Consider the following 20,247-nt stretch of genomic DNA (forward strand, 5'->3'; position numbering starts at 1 on the left):
TTAACCTTGGTAAGGATAAACCCTCTCCAAGTAATGCAAATGAGGGTTAGTTCTCCAAAAAAGTCCTCTACAACGGCTAGTTTGCTCCAATGCTTGATCCAGGAGTTCCTTTCTCTTCTGAATTGGGTTCAAAATTACAAGGCTACGGAATTGAACACTGATAGCCGCTAACTCAGATTTGGTTCTGCTGTTTAAAGCCGATTACAAAGTAAAATAAAACTTCTCCAAATTTTAGACTGGAGGTTTTCCCCGCGTCTTTAATGTGGCAGAAAACTTAATGATTTAAAATTTGTTGTTGCTGTTGTTAGTTTACGTCGCACTAGAGCTGCCCAATGGGCTATTGGCGACGGTCTGGGAAACATCCCTGAGGATGATCCGAAGACATGCCATCACAATTTTGATCCTCTGCAGAGGGGATGGCACCCCCGCTTCGGTAGCCCGACGACCTGCACGCGAAGTCGAGCACTTTACGATAGAACAGTTTAACGAGGACCAATACCGCACACCCTCGGTCCCTACGCAGACTGAACCAGGTGGTCACCCACCCGCACACTGACCGCAGCCAGTGAAGCTTGACTTCGGTGATCTGCTGGGAACCGTGTCTTAACAATCAGTCCACTGCGTGACTCATTTAAAATTTGTATAAATGATATTGACTACCAAAATATTTGAATAATTCTACGATGAATAAAAAGATTTCAGAAGTACGATGCGAAATTTTAACTTCATAACCATTATTGTGAATTTTCTACTTAAATATTGTGGATTGCCAATTAGAGAGCTCTGTATACCAAAGAAATATTACATTAACTTCGCTTTCATTGAAGAAAAAAAATTATGATTTCAGATGCAAATTCGAAGTTTTATATGTACAACACAATGACCTCTATATAAGTTAAGATACAACCTATTTTCCGTCTCTAATTTTGAAACAAAAAATCAATGAAGCAAAAACTTTGGTTGAAATGTGCACGAGATAGCTTCTTATTGAATGCAGCAATAGATTTTTTTTTTTTAATTTAAAAACATGATTTACAGGAAAAAAGCATTTTATGAAGAAAAGTCTGTTCTTAGAGAAATCAGTAGAACACAGTTTTATCCAAATCAGAGGGACTTAAAAAACTGAGTAAGTGACATTTCGACACTTAACCAGTTTTAAACGCGCTTGGCATGAATAAACTTCTCGTCGAGTAAAATAAAAAAAACTACCATTGATTATCAAAATCAAAATTTTCAATAAAATACAATAAGAATATTGCTTGGTAGTCTGTTTCCTTTATCCTTAAAACGGTTAAGTATTTTATAATGCGAGGAGATGAGGAGGCTGAAACAAATTACAAACGTAAGCAACGACTTAAAACAGCGAGCGTTGATTTGCAGTGAAACTGCGCAAACAATTAGCAAAGCTTTTGCTATACGAATTTTATATTTGTTTTGCAATATTTGTTTCATAATTGCAGAATTCCAGATATTCTTGAATACAAGTATACACGAAGTATTCGATTCGGAAGCTCGCTCTTCCTCGTATTAGTCTAAGAAATTATCTCATGTATTTGATAATTTTTGTCAAGTTTCTAATAACAGCAACCTTTTTAGAAATGAATTTTTAATTTCATAGTAAATAAAAATGCAATAATTTTTAGTTACATTTATAATAGGATCATTTGCCCTGCTTTCAACGCATATATTCGTCATTGCTTGATTTTAATTCGGTACCCAGTGGCGATTTCTAAAATTAGATTCCGTTTAATGGTTAACAGCAATGAATTTGTAATATCAACTTTCCACACTGTCAATTAAATTGCCGAACACCGAACAGATTAGACACATAGTAACCCAGAGCTCAGCAGGTATGGAGGACTTGAAGCAGAACCTCATCTGCAGTGGTAGTCCAAATATTCTTTATCAAATTCAAGTTCTGAGATCTAGCCGGTTAATCCGCCCAGGGCCGGTCCGTGCCGATTTTTAAGTGTAAGCCAAAATATTTATACCCCCATCATTAAGGATAATAACAAGAAATATGTTCATGGCAAAATAAATTTTACTCATAATTTTAAAAATAAGTCAAAGTCTCCAAATTTTATTTATTTACTTTTTTATATGAGAATGCGGTGCTAACTACTTATATAATGTACTTTTATTTAAAATCAATGGCGCAAAAAAAAATTCCTATTCAAAGCAATTTTAGTAAAGCAATTAAAATAACAGGTATCTATTTACATTTTTATCTACTAAATTTATTACCTATTTGTGCCTGGTATTTTCAAATGAAAAGAAAGTATTGCTTGCATACAATTATAAATCTCTTGCTCTTTTATACTTTGAAATTTTATTTGATAATGATAAAAAATTATTGGAAAATAAGGTATAACATTTTGCTTTGCTTTATATTTTAACATGCCAAAATACAAAACGTGAGCGAAATATTACAAAAAATTCAAAATTGCTCAAATGTTGGATTATTCAGATGTTTCATTCAAAAGTTTTTTACTTGATTATATGAATTCACTGCTAAATGTTTATTATAAATATTATTACATTTCTTAATTTATTCATCTAGCCCTATTCATAGATTGTTTTGCAAAGCATCGTCTTGAATAATCGTGTAAAATTTTACGAATAAAGGTAGAAGTACTTTTATCATTCATAATACCGATTTCATAACATCAGATTTCCATACTTTCTGATCGCTACGACATATCCAAAATGCCTGTTCCTAATATTTTGCTCAAAAATACAAATGACTTTAGACAATCTGGCATTTAAATTTTGTAAGGTAGACAACAAAAGATTTCTGATAACGTGGACATTTACATGATTGATTTTTTAAAAAAAAACTAGTTAAAATATATTCTACAATTTGATGCAACAAAAATGACATTAATTTCCAGTTCATCTATTAAAATTACAAAAAAGATTGATCACTAAAACTTAAAAATAATAATCAATGTGATAAATGCCTTGATATATTAAAAATAAAGCAAAAATTTGGCGCTTTTAAAAAATTTCAAAATTTTTACAGGTTATTAGGAAAATTAACATATGGAAAAATTATTAGGAATTTACAAATTAATACAATTTTTAATTTGTAAATATCTTAGAAATTTCAAAAATATTACTACTATTTAAAGAAAAACAGTCAGAACGTAAAATTAAACTAACTAAAATATAAATGTAATCAGTAAAGTTTAAAATGGGAAAAATAAAAACTTTTTGATTTTTTTTTTTTAAATTATCATACATTTAAGATTATAATTTATGGATATGAGAGGTAACAAACAATATTATAGTTTTAAATTTCAATCAAATTTGACAGAATTTTAAACTCAATATTGAGAAAATTACAAACGAGGAAAATTGAGTCACAAAAATATTAAAAAAACATAAAATTTTGAAATCTGAAAAATCAACATTGAATTAATGTATTATTTATCATTTTTATATATTTATATGGCAATATATATATATATAGATATTAAATCAATATATATATATATATATATATATATATATATATATATATATATATATATATATATATATATATATATATATTAAAGTCTGCTTTAAGAGGACGCCATACCGCGGGGAAAATTTCGTTGAAAATTCTCTTTCACTTCAATAACTAATTTAAAATTTAAAGTAAAGAAAAAGTGGGTTAATTCATGAAGCGTCTGTTATATCCTTCCTCTAACATAGTGATTGTTAATTTTCTGACAAATCAGAAACAATCTTTCGCTTATTTGTTTTCCTTAGAAATTTTGCATTGTTTCTTGTGAGTAGACCAAAGTCCAACGTTGTACCAATATATACCAATAAGAAACCACAATTCTTCTATTTATTTTTGTTATAAATTTTGTATGAATGATTTTTGTGAATAGGCTAATATTGCACCAATATTTGTATCTTCCCCTTTTCCTTTACAGGAAAGGAAAAAAAACTTACCTTAACATAACAGAACATTTTGGAAAACATTAGAACATTTTGGGACGTGAAATAACTAAACTGAAGTCACTCAAATTGTCCCCAAAGGATTTTCTTGAAGAAACATTAAAGGTAACTCATCAGGCCCTAGTCTCTATGAGTAACCATCATCTGTGCATCAGCAGATGGTAATTTATCAGGGCAGAATGTCATCAGCACCAGTGAAAAGATCTAAGACATGGAATGCTGCCTTGCTACACAGTTTGAAGGGTTATTTTGTTATCAGAGTATCAGAGATATTTCAACATTTTATTTTAGGAAAATAAGTTCATTTAACCTTATATTTTTTATTAAGCAAAGCGAAAACTTTTAGAAAGGGAAAACACCATAAAAAGTTGTTTTTTTCAATCTAGCTTTACTCGATTCCGACGCCTCCCTTACTCTGCGCCCTACACAGCTGCTTATGCTAATACCTCGAACCGACCCTGGATCTGCCTAACAAATATCTTCATATTTTAAAAAGTCCTCTAAATGGTGTTGTGCATGTGGCCACATGATGCCGTTCATTAAAATGAAATCTTAACTAGCTGCATCTCTAAAAAGAAGAACATAGGAAACAAGATATTATATCACAGTCCTAAGATATTATGTAACAGAACAGCAATATCATTTCTCTCCTATTATGTACAAGAACCTAAGAAAATAAACAAACAAAACATTAAGACAAACATTTTGATTTACATTTGCTAAAAATTTCAATAATCATGTATCATCATTCAATATAGATAGCATGAAAAAGAGCTATTCTGAAAATTTACTTACACAAGATTACAGATTTAAAAGAAATCCTTAATAACACATTCAAATCGTTAAGTAGTTAAAAGTTGGATTTTTTTTTTGAATGCAGAACACAACAAAAATTTAATCTTTTGAAGAATATATAAAATATACCTTTATCTTATTTAAGTCAAATATTTATGTTACTTTTTTTTCCTCTTTGATAAAGTTGATTAAAATAAAAATGGACATATGAACTAAGTTATGCCAATGTTGAACTTGAAACCATTAGTAAACAAGTTTTGTTTACTAATGGTTTTGTTTACTAATTACATAAATTTTATCTGACAAAATGTCTTGTCCGTAGTGACCCTAGAGGGTAACTACTCGCTTTTGTTACATAACATGTTAATTTTCAACATCAAGAAACACATTCAAGTTGGCTTGGAAACAAAAGAATAAGAGATATAATATTCACAGATTTAATTTAATGTTGGAAAAACGTTGTTTTTACAGCACGTCTTTTTTTGTGGAAAAAGAGATCACTTGAAAGTAAAAGCACTTTATATCCAAGTATGTACACGTTATATCCCAAAATACAATGGATAAAGATGTTTGGTAGACAGATTCAGAAAAAAAAAACCATCACATTTGACTATGTGACTTTGATGTTTTCTAAAGTAGAGTGCCTTGAATTCCCAGAAGCTTCATTTAACAAAATCTTTATTTAACACCATGCATAAGGCATGTAAAATTCCAATCTAGCATGCATTTTTACCCAACCCAGCATGCAAATGTTTAATTAGAAATACCCTAAAATACCAATTAAGAACCTCCACAAATTTGATAACAAACTAAAATTTATGAAACAAGGTTACCTCATGCTTTTTTATTCATAAAGCCATGCTTATTTTTATTTCAAAAAAAGTTTATTGCTGCACATAAAAAGCAACAACGAGCAAAAGCGAGTGATCAATTTAACAACTCTAATGTCTGCCTCAAATCTTGAATGAATTTTGTTAGAGGAGAATCTTTTTGTATGTAAAGTTTGTACAAAATACATAAAAACTTAATATTCATTTTTTCTACTACTGTTTTATTTTAGCTTTTTGTAAAGTGAGGAAATAAGTTTCTTTAAATAAATAGTGAGATTTATGTAAGCATTTTCTTATGTTTTCATTAAAAAAACATATAAAAGTTTCTTTCAGTCAGGTAAGATATAAATTTTTTTAAAGATTTTATGAGCCTCTATTAATAGATACTTTTATTAAATTCCTTAATTTCATGCCCAACACCCAAAAATTACTTTGGAATTTCCACAGTTTCATATAATTTTTTCTACAAAGGTAGCGAAGAGGTAGTAAAGAGGAAGCAAAAAACAAATTTGTCAATTACAGCATTGAAAAAATTTCAACAGATAAACAAATAGTCACGTTATGAAATTTTGCTAAAAGTTTCATAAAAATTTTATTTCTTTTTAAAATTCCCACTTTAGTTTACTGCAGATTGTAAGATTTTCCTTGCAACCTCTTTCCAAAACATCATTATAAAAACTACCTGAATAACAGGAAATCATAAAACTCGCTTACTTCATTTGTGAGGAATTAAACAAAAATTTACTAAAAATTTTTATTATAAAAATATAAAATAAATCACAATTTCAGGTACAAAATTCGAGAAGTAATATAAAATTTCAACAAACTAATTTTAGGAGCAGAAACCCATTTAAAAAAGTTACAATTTGCATCCGGATTTTAGAGAGTACCATATTTAATTCATAAATCTCTACACTCCTTAAAACAGAAAATTTTTGGAGTTTATTGCCAAGTGTTGGTTTTGGTAACTCGTAAAACAGTATTTCCATAACTTGAGAAGTAATATAACATTTCAATATTATTTCAACGAACTAATTTTAGGAGTAGTCGCCCATTTAAAGAAGTTACAATTTGCATCTGGATTCGAGAGTGCACCAACAGGCTGAGCACATATATAGAACTGTCTGCCCATATTTGGTCCACTTTTTTTAACAGTCCGTAAGACACAAGGCTTTTGGTGCTTATTGCAAAGGGGTGGTTTTGGTGGGCCCCTAAACAACATTTTCCATTCCTCTGATGTTCCATTTGTTTTATTATTCACAAGAGAGTTCTTGTCACCAGCACCATTCTCTACAAAACTATTTGCATCGGACGTCCGGCTGGGATTTTCACTCAATACCGATAAATCTTTATCACAGGTGATTTTACTGTTTTGCATAGTAGAAGAAACATAAGGTGCAGATGTGGAGTTATTTTTGAAAAAACTAGTGATTGCTTTTTGTTTATTTTTCTTTTCAGGTGGTTTGTTTTTGCTGAATGTCTGGGAACTCAATTCTTTATCATGAATGTCAGCTAAATTTTGTGCTTTTTGGAAAAAAGAATTGAGTTTTTGTTGTTGACCAGTAAATTCCGGCCACAAACGAGTACAGATGGGTGGTAACTGGACTTTCAATTCTGGTACAGGATCACATTTCAGTAATGCCGTGACTGGACAGTGGTCAGATCCTTGATAATCTGAAAGGATTTCACAACTAGAGAGCAGGGGAATCAAATTGCTGCTGACAATAACATAGTCGATACGAGTACCGTAGTTCGTCAGCCTGGCTCCAGTTTTTGTATTCCAACAAGTATAGGCTTCTTTACGATCAGGATAAAAATATCTAAAAGCATCAACAGCTTTGATGTTTTCTGAAAAAATAAAATTTTAATTAAAAGGTAAAATATAATAAATAAATGAATGCTTACAAATCACATATATTTACCGTTTGTAAAATTTAATAAATTTAAACCTAAGTACAGTGAGTTTTGGTCTCGTATAAAAAGCCTATTCCATAAAATTTCACAGTTTAATAAAATTTAACTCATGTATAAAAAATTTTTCAACGAGATCTTATAAGATATATGAGATCTTTTTATTACCTATAAGAATAAAACACCTCATGATAAATAACCATAATAATAACCTATACACCATTTGATATTAACAAACAAGAAAACACAAAATTTTATTTTTTAAAAAGTTACTGCTTTTTTTTTCTAACTAATAAATGTATGGTGATTCACATTCGTGTTCTTTTTACTCATTTATGTTTAATAAACAAAATAATAAAAATTAAAATATTAAAGGTACAACTTATACTAATTTTTCTTAATTTTCAGTTCATATTGTAAAAAAAAAAAGTTTTTACCAAATATTGTGGCAATATTTAAACTTTAAGACTTCAATAAAAAATAATTACGGTATGTATTATATAAATGCATTCTCTGTAATTTCCTAAGTAATAAACAACTTGCTACCGAATTTTCAATTCTTTTTTAAGCATCTTCTAATAAGTAATTTAATATTGATAATTTTGGAATCATTAAACAAAAACAAAAAAAAATAATTAAAGAATATGTTTGTGATTTGTATCACACTCTAAGGAATAGAACTAAATGTTAATCCTTAAATTATCAATATTGTAGAGTATGCATACAAAAAACCAAATGCTGATTACATTCTTTTGATTCCCTTACAATTTTCCAGGTATCTGACACCAGGGTCAAATTATGAGGCCTTCCTACCATGGCCGTTAACGCTATTTTTCAAAGCCTAGTTGCCCAAAGAAAATAAAAAAGCCATAGTTTAAGTGCCTCATAATTGAAGTAATGTGATGATTTTAAACTATATATATAATCTCCCCGTGAAGAAATATCTGGGCTTTAGAGCAGACAATTAACTAATATATTTCAAAAGTTATTAAACATCGCCAATTTGACGACATTTCCCCCCCCCCTAGATAGAAATTATCAAAGTCTCTGCCTTATTCTCAGTTTTTGCAAATTTTAATAATCCCAGGTAATGCAGCACTGGAGTAAATTTTTAAATATAAAAAAATTAAACTACAAATACTTTTCATTTTGGAAATTATGGCTTTTTTCCATATTGATGAATTTGCGCTATTTCAAAAATAACCACAGATATCGCTTGCTTTAGATTGATTTAACTTAACCTAACAGCAACAATTCCAAACTCACAGCAGTCATAAAAATAGCATATAATACGCAAAAAGCATCATTTCATATGACGACGGAACATCATTTTATATGACGTTCATTTTGAAAAACAGCCTTAAAAGATAGAGCCATAAAAACTGGTGTTAGGCACTAGGGCAAAGTTGGGTGATGTGCACACAGAAAGTCAGGATGTTTCACAGAATGTTTTTTTGTCTTAAAAAAATTTAAAATAAAAAAAAAACAAAAGAAATCTATTCTAAGTTTTGAAAAAACCAACTCATTTCATTTTCACAATTTTTTTTTGTTTTGTTGCAATTCTCAATACATTAGTATGATTGAGTAAATGTAATAAATAGCATTTTTGTAATACATAAATATTATTTTGTTCTGATTTTATTAAGTTTGTTAATTATGTTTGTTCAATATCTGTTTGTGCAGAAAACTTTTGTTTTATACATCTTTTTCTTACATTTTTCCAAACATTAATTAGAAATAAAAGATGAGCAAAAATAATTCTGCATACCACCATTAATTTCTACTTCAGTTAAGAGAAAAGATTTCAGCCATTTTCGAGCCGCAGAAGAATTAAACTCCTAGAAAAAGAAAGTCAAAAATAAATGCATTTTTTCAATCAAAATGTCAACTCATAAAATAAATATTTTAGACATTAAAAAAAAGCAGCAGTTAAGATAAATAGGAACAAACATGGAATGTTTTAAAATATATAGTATCTTTCTCTTGAGGCAGTTTAAAAAAGGAAATTTAATTGCCTATTTCAATATCTTGTGCACATGCATCTAAATTAAAGAGTTTGTTTAAGATTTAACAGTTTATTTTCTGTGTTAAACGTTTAAGAAAGAAATGTCCTTTTTTCAAGAAACTCACACAATTACATGGTTAAATGTTGGATTATATAGGAACATATTTTCAAAAAAAAAATAATGGTATTATAATATCGGAATATAATTCCCATATATATATATACATATGATGATGGATATGATATATATATATATATATATATATATATATATATATATATATATATATATATATATATATATATATATATATATATATATATATATACAGGGTGTCTATAAAAGAACTCCGGGGTTTTAAAAATTCATATCTCACTAACTATAAAAGATAGCAAAATTTAGTCGATTTCTCTGAAAAGAGTAGCTCAAAAAGTTTCACTCATACCAATTGGGAATGTTTGTATCAACTGTTGGCGGCGCTGCAGGGCGTTGACCTTGAAATGACGTCGCGAAATTTGAAATGATGGCGACTCCGCAACAAAAGGCTCAATGTGTTATTTGGCTCATAGAAACGAAGTCTTTAGTTACCGTACAAAGAAACTTTCGACGTAACTATGGTGTTAACCTGCCTTCTGACAAAACCATTCGTCAATGGTTCAATGCATTTAAGGAAACAGGAAGTGTTTTGAAGCAAAAGTCGCCGGGTAGGCCGAGTGTGTCTCAAGAGAAAGTGGACAGAATCCGAGCTTCATGCCTTCGAAGCTCTAAGAAATCGTTGACAAGATGCAGCCTGGAGTTGGGGTTACCAAGATCTCAGGGAACGAATAGTCAATTGTGTGGCAACCGTCCCCCCAGACATGCTCGCCAGGGCATGGGAAGAGGTAGATTACCGTTTAGACGTCTGCCGTGCCACTAACGGGGCTCATATAGAACTTTACTAAGTGTTAAAAAAAACTTGAAAATGTAAGCTTTTCAGTCATGTATAAAACATGTATGTATGTTTTTTATTTCATTAAAATATTTTGCCTCAAAACCCAGGAGTTCTTTTATAGACACCCTGTATATATATATATATATATATATATATATATATATATAGAGAGAGAGAGAGAGAGAGAGAGAGAAAATGGAAAATAATAGAATAAAGCTTAATGAAAAGAGAAGAAAAATTATTAAAATTAAATATTTTTAAAAATATTTCAAACACGTTTTTAATTTTAAAAAAACTTATTAGAAAGCTGGAAAACAAAATAATTATTTTGTTCCCTCCATTTTGTTCTCTCCATTTGAATAATTATTTTGTTTTCTAGCCTTTTAATAATTTTTTTAGATTTTTTTTTTAAATATATTTAAAAATATTTTATTTTGATAACTTTGCTTCTTCTCTTTTCATCAATCTTTTTTATATTATTTTCCATGTTTTCCCTATATTTTTTACTTATTTTATGAGTTCTATATACTTACTAATAATGAACAATAGATAAAACTTACTATTTTTCTTTGTTAATCTCTCTTTTCTTTTTTATCCCGTTTGCCTTTATTGTGCTATGTGTATTTATACGTTTGTATACGTGTGTGTATTCATACGTTTGAATATCAATATTGGATTTGTTTAAATGGAATTTAATTCTATAACACAATATGCAATAGGATATACACATGGCATAATCACTTATACACAACCACATATTCAACATATAAATAATATATATAAAGGGATATACATACACATGTATACAACTACATATTCAACATAAAAATAATATATATAAGGCAGGGTTTCCGCTACGGTAGCTTTTTTCGCAAAATGCGAAAAGACCCCTCAAAAATGCTAAAATTCAACAAAGCATTTTCGCATTTTTGCCAAAGGATTTTACTAAATTCCATTTAAAAAAAAGCTTCCGCGAAAAACCATGACGCTTACATCCATGAAAAAAACTTGATCAAACAAGAAGGAGAAAAAATCTAAATATCTTGAATGAAAATATTACTGATAGATTGGGAGATTTGGATAAAATCGAAATGTTCAATATATTTATACCTAGCAGGATGCCCCATAGTTCGGAAGAATTACAGCATTATGGTGTAAAGGAAATCCGTTGCATTTTCAATTTGTTTTCGGAATCTCCCAGAAAAGAGTTTCAGTTTACAGAAACTGAGTTACTTTGTGAAGGGGGATTATTTAAACACATCTTAATGCAACGATGTAAAAACATGTCATTTAATGAATTACTTTTATTTTTATATACCAATGATGTGTCTGAACAGTACCCATTAATAACTTCTGTTATAGAGTATTGTGCAACAATACCAATGCACACTGTTGACTGTGAAAGGGGCTTCAGCTGCCTTAATTTGATTAAAACTAATATTCGAAACAGGTTGTTAATCAACTATGTAAACAATTTGTTAATGATTAATATTGAGGGCCCTGAAAGTGCATTTAACTTTCAAGAAGCATTTGTAAAATGGGCAAACATGAAAGAAAGGAAGATTGTTAATTATAAACCAAAATGTTTTGATAAATAATAAATGTGTTTTTTTTTTGTTGTTGTAGGTATTCTTTTTGATATTCTTGTACATTAAGCTATTCTTTGTCAGATAACTTACAGTACTTGTTTAATATAAAGTAATTTTATAAGCCTAATAGCATTTTAGCATTTTGCTAAAACTTTTTTTCAGATTTTAGCTTTTTTGCTAATGAATTTTTAGACTCAGCTTAAACCCTGATATAAAGGGATATACATACACATGTATACAACCACAGATACATTTAAATTATATGATCATTTAAGTAGGATGATGAAACCAGAATTTTAAGACAAAATCAAGACAATCAACATAAAATAAATACACAATATTAACTAAATTAATGCATGAATTAGGATAAAATGCTTGTGAAAACTAAACACTTAAACAAAACTACATTGATAAGGTCATTTACACATAAAAATATAGAGCCATAAAAAGACTTTTCTCCACTTGCAACTGCATTACATTCATTTTCTTTCACTCACTTTTGGGTTATTTATTTATTATTATTAATATTATTATTTTTTTGAATATTTAAAGTGTTAGGAAATCTTATGTTTTATATTTGATTTAATAAATTTGATTCACACAGATTTGATTGCAACTATATAAGTAAATAAATATCCAACAACTGATAATCATTCATATGTATTTAAGTAAAGTTAGTGATGTATAAAAATACAATATACATACTTTCTGAGCTTATCATAGCTTAGGATAAGACTCTTTATACATTTTTGTATTCTTTGTTTTTATTTCTCGTTGTATATTTAATTTATAAATTGATACGTAAAAAGGAAATTTATATATTGAAAGAATAACTGACAAATTTCAAGATTAATTGTCAGCAATTTATATTCGAATATTATTATTATTATTTTTTTTTTTTTACTGTTGAATTATAAAATAATGAGAATGAGAGTGTCATTTATAATTGTGTAAACTTATTAAATAATTTCTTTTCTTAAAAAATAAAATGCTGTTTAAAAATACAGAGTATTACGAGTTTTTTCAACAATAAACTTTTTTTATTCACCATTGAACATTGATTTTTCCCCCCACCCATTGGCTAAATGGGTCTTGCTTTGGGTTTGATGGCGTGCACATTTGCGTGCACGTCATCACATTTTTGGCGTGCAAGTCATCACATTTTTCAACTGTGCTCAAGAGTAACAGTAAACAGTGCGCATGCGTCGTCATTGCACGTGTTGCTATGGCAACCGCTGCTGTTTGATAATTTTTTCAGAATTCTTTTTTCATTTTCTTTTCACCAGCAGTAATTACATTATAATAATTTGAAGTAATTTTATATTCTTTTTATTACTAACTTATAATTACTGTCTTGACGGTGATTTTAATATAAATATGAATACTGAAGAAGTAAAAGTATTTTGTGACGTCTTGAAACACATATATAGCCAGGATTTTAAAACTAATGTGACGACAAAGATCAATTGAGACAATTTCTGAAACCCAAGATTTGAAATGTTGTGGCGTTTATTGGAGTCAAACCAGAAAAAAAAGCATTTGACCAACGGGGTAACCAGTAAACGTAATAAAGCAATCACAATTTTTTTTTTAAATTTCTCTTCTTTTTGTTAGAAATTTAACTTTTAGCTTCCCCTTCCTCCAGTTTGTTGTTTACATTCTATAATAAATGTAGATTTTAGAGCCGTAAATTTTTGAATGTCAAGTGTCTACAATTAAAAAAGAACTCATTCAGATTAGTAAATCAAGATTTATCACATGGAATACTCTTAAAAACAATACAATAAAATAAAAGTTGAGTAAGTACTGATCTTTATTTTAAATTGAAGTGAAAGTATCAAAAACTTTATACCTTTTCATCACTGGGATCACAATGATCAATCACAGAACATGATATATTCAAATCTCCGACTATTACAACAGAACTATAAAATAAACATCAACATTTGAGAATTTATTTTTAAAAAAGGCATCCTTTTTTAAGCAATACAGTAATAATCAAATTACACATTATGATTGGTATTTGATCGTAATATGAAATCATGACGAACTTCCTAATGAAGATAGGGTATACTTAGTGATACATATGACAAACACATATAATTAAACAAAAAGCACAAATGAGGGCTTAAAAATAGAAATAATAAGTGGTTTTTAATGGCATAGATAAGAAAAGGATTTAGGGGGTTCAAACACCCCCCCCCCCACCAATTTTTATTAATTTTCTCCTTTTACTAGTTTTAGAAAACATTGTAAAAACAACTTTTAGATACAAAAGTTTTTATCAGATATATAAAAAACAGCATAAACATTCCTGTCACCACATTGATATAGGCTCCTGTTCTTCAAAAGAGCAGTACTATACAATCAGTGATGAAAACTTGTTAAAAGGGCGCGTCCTATTCATTTTACAACATTAAATGTTCACAGGTTCAAATTGTCCTACTTTCTCTCAATTTTTATGTTGATGGCTGTGGAAGATTCACTTTTGAACTATATAGAGTATCCATACTTTGAAGGAAGCAGAATAAGATAATTTGTTTACCCGAATTTCAGTCATAAATGCTACTCGTGTAAAATTCCCAAGAATTTTTGGGGTGCTTGTTAGAATTGAAATAACAGATGTATAAGTTAGAGTTAACTAGGTAATTAGTTTCTTTATTAATTTACGTATATACTTATTTTTTTATTGCAGTTACAGAAGTGGCTAAGGGGGTTAAGGGGTTTGTCCCTCCCAATTTTTTTTCAAGATTGAAAATTATTATTACATATCTATGTAAGTCGTCAGAATTTTTCTATAAGAATATTTGAACACCTACAAATATTGACAACCAGGCACCTGGTTACAATAGGGTAAATTTATTTTTTGTACACCAGGTTTAAAAGAAATATAGAGTAATAAAAAAATTATATTACTGTTATTTTATTCCAAATTATCCAATACAGGTTGAAAAACAAATATAGCTTTATGCATATATTCAAATTATTCAACCCACTGTCGGTTAAGCAAATGGCTAAAATTGGGAGAATGTTTCTCCCCTATACACTATTCCCCTATCTACTAACATGGAAAAACCGGTTTTGCTATGCAGAGAAGACTGCAGGTTAAAATGCGACTTTTTACGTGCAGAACCGTCAGTGGGTTAAGCGTTATTTTATATTTAAATTGCCTGTAAAGAAATAAAAGAGTGCACAAAATGTATTCTACTAACCATCCCTGTAAACACATTTCATGCATTTTGGCCTGCAAAAGTTGGCAAAATTGTAACTTGTAGAGATGCCTCTCCGGTTTCTCAGGATCCACTCTCGGGCAATATACATTTATAACAGCAAGCCTTTGTATTTCATCATTGTGCCTATTCAATAATTTAAAAGAAACATAAATACGGCTTACATTAAGTAACTGATATCTAAATCAAATGGAATGCAATCTCATTATTTTAACCACATAACATGATACTAATATTATAAAATATGCTGAATGTTATTTAATGCAATTTTAAAAATAGTTTTACATCTCATTTCCACAAGGCTTTAATTAGAGACAGGTGTTAAGAATTCAGATTTTCAACTATTTTTTTAGGTGATGGCTATTTTATTTAATACATAAAATAACTAAATTTAGTTAACCCTGCAAAATGAAAAAGAACCAGAAATACGCACAAAATAAAAGATATTTGAGTACATAGATTTTAGGAAACAAAATTTTCTCTATAAGTAGTCTCATATAAACTTTATACAACTACTTATACTTGGTTTGTAATAGCTTAATTAAAAATAAATAAATAAAAATGTTTCATTGATTTGTGAAAAATGAAAGATTGAGGATGATATGAATTTTAGTCAAAATTAAATATTGTAACACCTGAAACACAAATAAATAAAAGCAAATTTAAATCCTAGAAAAAAAAATTAAAAATAAGACTATAGTCAAGATATACTTCATTAGATGATGAGTGATCATAACTCTTCCTTCAAAATCAATGTTTGTATCACAATCAAGATCACCAACGGAGTCAATCCAAGTGACATCTACCCTCATCTCTTCTTCGGCATTTTCAGGCATAAATTTATCTTCACAATATGTGGCGACACCAGAATAACCACTCTGTTTCCTTGGATAACTGAAATATGATGTGTAACCGTCTAAGAGTGCAGTCTCCTCTGATAGCTGACTGCCTAATAAACATTCAGAAAAGAAAACTTATAATTTAATAAAAAATAAACTGTAAACTCAATTGTATTTACAACATACAAATGTTCATAGTGTTCTGAATGGAATAGCTGAATGCATCTACCTAATGTAATGTACTGGGAGTTCATTATTGATTTTATATAAGACTTCATAGCTTTCTCCTCCAGTAACAGGTTGTACAACTTTCTTAACAACAGCTATATTTTATATATTTCCAGAAACAAGTTACTACACCTTTTTAAGGAAAAATTCAGTCTGAAAACTAATAAACACCAAAAATTATCATTTTATAATGAATGTCTTTTGCTACTTATGTTGTTCAGTTTTTTTTTTTAATGACTTAAAAGTATAAATGGACAATTAATATCCTTCAAACCATGGGCGTCAAAAATATCCAATTGTTAAAGGAGATAAAATTAAACTAGTCACAATAGTTTTATAAAACTCCCCACAACAGAAATTTTCTTATTTAATATACTAAATATTTGCAAAAAGATTAAATGGTTAAATTTCCATCTTTTTTTAACTTAAAGGAATTTAAATCAATGATAATTCATGTAAATTTTCTATATTTGTTTGAAATATTGTGGAAGACTCGAATTATTGAGAAAGAAGCCCTTCAAAGACACCCAAGCTTCCAATAGCCATATGAAACCAAACGTTAACTCACTGTAGCATTAAGTTGATCCGATATCAATAATTAAATTTATTATAATAACCAACATAATTCCTTTTTAATGGGACATTTATTCAACTGTTCCTGTGGGCCCCATATTCCCAGTTTGTTCCAACAAACAAAATTTGCTTTGAGTAATTTAATTTTGGGAAGATTTCTGTATCGATATCTGCGTCGAAAAGTCACCAAATATTTGCGAATATCGCTCGTTGGTACACAAGAAACACATCACTGAAGAAGACAATTTATTTTTAATTTTTGTTGGTTAAAAATCGTTTGTCGCCTTGTTGAAAGTAGTCTGCGCGAATAGATATTAATTTGGAAATTATTTATTTAAATTCAAAAACTTAGACTCAAAGATAAGGAATAACTTAAATGTTTGTTTCTTTTATAAGCATATACAAACATCATGTAGAGAAATAAACATACGAGAGATTTTTGTTTCCTGGAAACACACAACATCAGACGAAAAATCTTGCAGTACACATTTTACACTCTTCTTGAGTGATCTTATACCGTTTACATTCCAAGTAGTTATTTTCATTGTTTAACATATACATAAACCTTTAATATATAAGTACTACACAAACATGCTCTCACGAACATAAATAAACACTAAGATTTAAGAATGCGGAATTTCTTCAAAGTTTAAAACTTTTTCGACTTAAAAAACTGAACGACAAGCACTGTGTTAATTCTGGTATTAAAATGCCACTTTAGAAATTCAACTGAAAAAACTGTGCGAAAGGGAAATATATTTTACGGTTTCCATCACGGGAAACTAGGATGCTGGAAATTAAAATTTCATATAATGCTGGCATCTAGCGGTCAAATTTTTAAACTAAACATAAAACTCTTAAACATAAATTACTTAATAAATTAAATTTAATTAAACTCGCTTTAAAATTAGTCGGTGCCAAAGATTTTGATTATGTTTTTTGTAGAGACAAAAATGAAAAACATTAGTGTAATAAAGAATGTTTGTATATTAAAAGATTTAACAATTTAAAGTAATTTTTTGTTTTTCATGGTCTTGCCCAATGCAATATATCCTTAAACAATAAACCAACGTCAGATGAGCCGTGAAATAATTTCAGATCTTATTAGAGGATACCGCAAGCCGCAACTCGGAAAAGTTATTGGGATCACCTGCTTCCTTAGAAAAAAAATCAAAAATTGATATAGCTAAGTTTTTTCTAATATACTGAAAAATGCTAATATTTAGTTTTCATCAGAGCATTCCGAAAATATTCAAAAGTTATTTAATATCCAAATATACTCCCTTTTGGTGTTCCTTCCAAAAATTTTGAAAATTTGTTATGAATAATAATTAAAAACATCTATATTTTTCTCAATGTTGCTGTTACTTAAAAAAATCCAGATTGAAGCTTAAAAATTTATTTATTTATTTTTGCAAAATAGATAACTAAGAACAGGCGATCACAAATGGATATTTAATTAAGTTAACTAAATATATATTTAAGATAATTAAGTTCATTAAAAATGTATCTTTGAAATTGTAAAGATACATTTTATTCTCGACTGCAAAATCTGTATGATAAAAGTAGTGCAGTGCTTTTGTATGTAGAATAAATAGTTATTTTTTTTTTAACTACGAATACTTTACATCGAATTTGATTTTTTTTAAAAAAATAACACCAACATAGCAACATGGTTTCAGATTCAAACATGGAGTTCTATATCATGAATATGATTTACATGATAGGCATACCTTGTTTCTCATAGATAAATTCTAATAATGAAATAAATGTGTTTTCTTTTTTTTTGGGGGGGGGGGGGAGAAGAAGTCTAAATCCTATTATATGGATTTCATTAAAATGGCAAATTTAATTGAATGAAATTCCTATAAATGAACTTAACCATAAGTCATTATGTTTTATTTAGTTCAATAAAATTAAAAACAAAAACTTCATTATTTTATTGCCAATATTTTCATAATACGTTAATTTTTTCCAGCAATATATTATTGATTTAATGATTTCTTGCTTAATTAATTCAGTCAATAATATGTGGGGGGAATTATTCAACAATGTCAACCTTCATCTGTCAAAAGATACCTCTTGATAGAATCATGTTAACATGTTTTATTCACTAAGGAATTGGTTTTTAATATTTATAGAGGTAGTTACGCCCTATTACTCCCCTTCCAGAATTTTATTTGTGATAGAATTCGATGAACAAATACCACTAGTTGATTTGTGCTGTTTCTCTTTTAATTTATTTTTATTAATATATCATTTTCGCTCATTATTTTTTTCTCTTCTTCAATATTGTTTATTTACCGGGAGACTTTATTTACTTCGCCATTTTTTTCTTTGAGCAGTATATTTTTTTAAACAAATCAACTATTGAATGTGGACTATCCACCAATGTTAACAAGTTCATGTCACATCCGCAGGTCACCAATGTGGGGGGGGGGGAATTATTCCATAACCTTCATCTATCAAAAGGTACCTCTTAATAGAATCAAGTTAGCATGTCTTATTTACTACGGAACTGGTATTTAATATTTATAATGGTAATTAAGCCACAAATATGCCTCGATTCCTAAGTGATTAAAGTACTGAACATGAACTGCAATTCTGAAGAACTGCGCTCAATGGCAGCTTGAAACCTTAAGACCGTTGGGTTATAGACCGTTAGCTTGAAATAAAGTCTGCCTGCTATTTTGTCACAATCAGACCGTTGGTCACAAAGTTGTTGAGCCTTAAACCCCCATGAGTCCCTGGACCACAACGGGCTGTGATGGGAATGCTTTTCTTTGATTCTAGTCTGTAAATGAATAAACCATTGGATAAATGAATATAAAATAAAGTAGATGCAGATATAGAAAGTGGTTTTATGCCTAATTTTTCCATGCAATAAATAAAATAAAGCCTGCATCTAAACAGATGAAATAAAAATAATTGTTTTATATAAAATTACTTTTGATTATTCATTGTTTGAATTAATCTTTATTTTTTCCCCTAAACATGGAAAGGATCTCCTACAATTTAATGGACACGTAATTTCTATCTACCCTAAGCTCTTTATGTTTTCTTTTATATAACTTTGTCTCGTTACATAAATTTTTTTTTTGTCTCTTAACATAATTTAATTGCATGAAATCGCCTATTTTCCCTATTTGAGGGATCTGCTCCTTGTTAGTTATCGCTTGCTAATCCCCAAAAATGCTGAAGCAATTCCTTTCAGATTACTTAGCATTCTAAGCTGGCTTTACTCACTCCTTTCTCCTAAATTTTATATATTACCCCAGCGCTTATGCCTTCATACACTGAAGAGCCAAAAAAACTGGTATACCTGCCTAATATCGTGTAGGGTACCCGCGATCACGCAGAAGTG

At 29.1% G+C, this 20,247-nt stretch overlaps 1 protein-coding gene across 1 annotated transcript; it reads right to left on the minus strand.

Moving 5' to 3' along the window:
- Positions 1–6,316: 6,316 nt before the first annotated feature.
- On the minus strand, positions 6,317–17,589 carry LOC107443035 (DNA-(apurinic or apyrimidinic site) endonuclease 2). Its single transcript, XM_016056769.5, has 6 exons — positions 17,314–17,589; positions 15,955–16,192; positions 15,226–15,369; positions 13,866–13,938; positions 9,256–9,325; positions 6,317–7,424 (listed from the first exon to the last, which is right to left on the minus strand). The coding sequence occupies exons 1-6, from the start codon at positions 17,426–17,428 to the stop codon at positions 6,595–6,597; spliced, it is 1,470 nt and encodes a 489-aa protein (XP_015912255.3). The 5' UTR covers positions 17,429–17,589; the 3' UTR covers positions 6,317–6,594.
- Positions 17,590–20,247: the final 2,658 nt, after the last annotated feature.

Source organism: Parasteatoda tepidariorum, chromosome 2 (genome assembly GCF_982258835.1).
Source record: "Parasteatoda tepidariorum strain Cologne lab strain chromosome 2, Ptep-v5.0, whole genome shotgun sequence".
Taxonomy (NCBI): Eukaryota; Metazoa; Arthropoda; class Arachnida; order Araneae; family Theridiidae; genus Parasteatoda; species Parasteatoda tepidariorum.

Coding starts and splice junctions, on each gene's coding strand:
- LOC107443035 (XM_016056769.5), bottom strand. CDS start 17,428: ATGAAAATAACTACTTGGAATGTAAACGGTATAAGATCACTCAAGAAG. Junction 13,939..15,225: donor GAAATGTGTTTACAGGGATG/GTTAGTAGAATA, acceptor TTTATTTTATAG/TTCTGTTGTAATAGTCGGAG. Junction 9,326..13,865: donor GTGATCCCAGTGATGAAAAG/GTATAAAGTTTT, acceptor TTCTTTTTCTAG/GAGTTTAATTCTTCTGCGGC.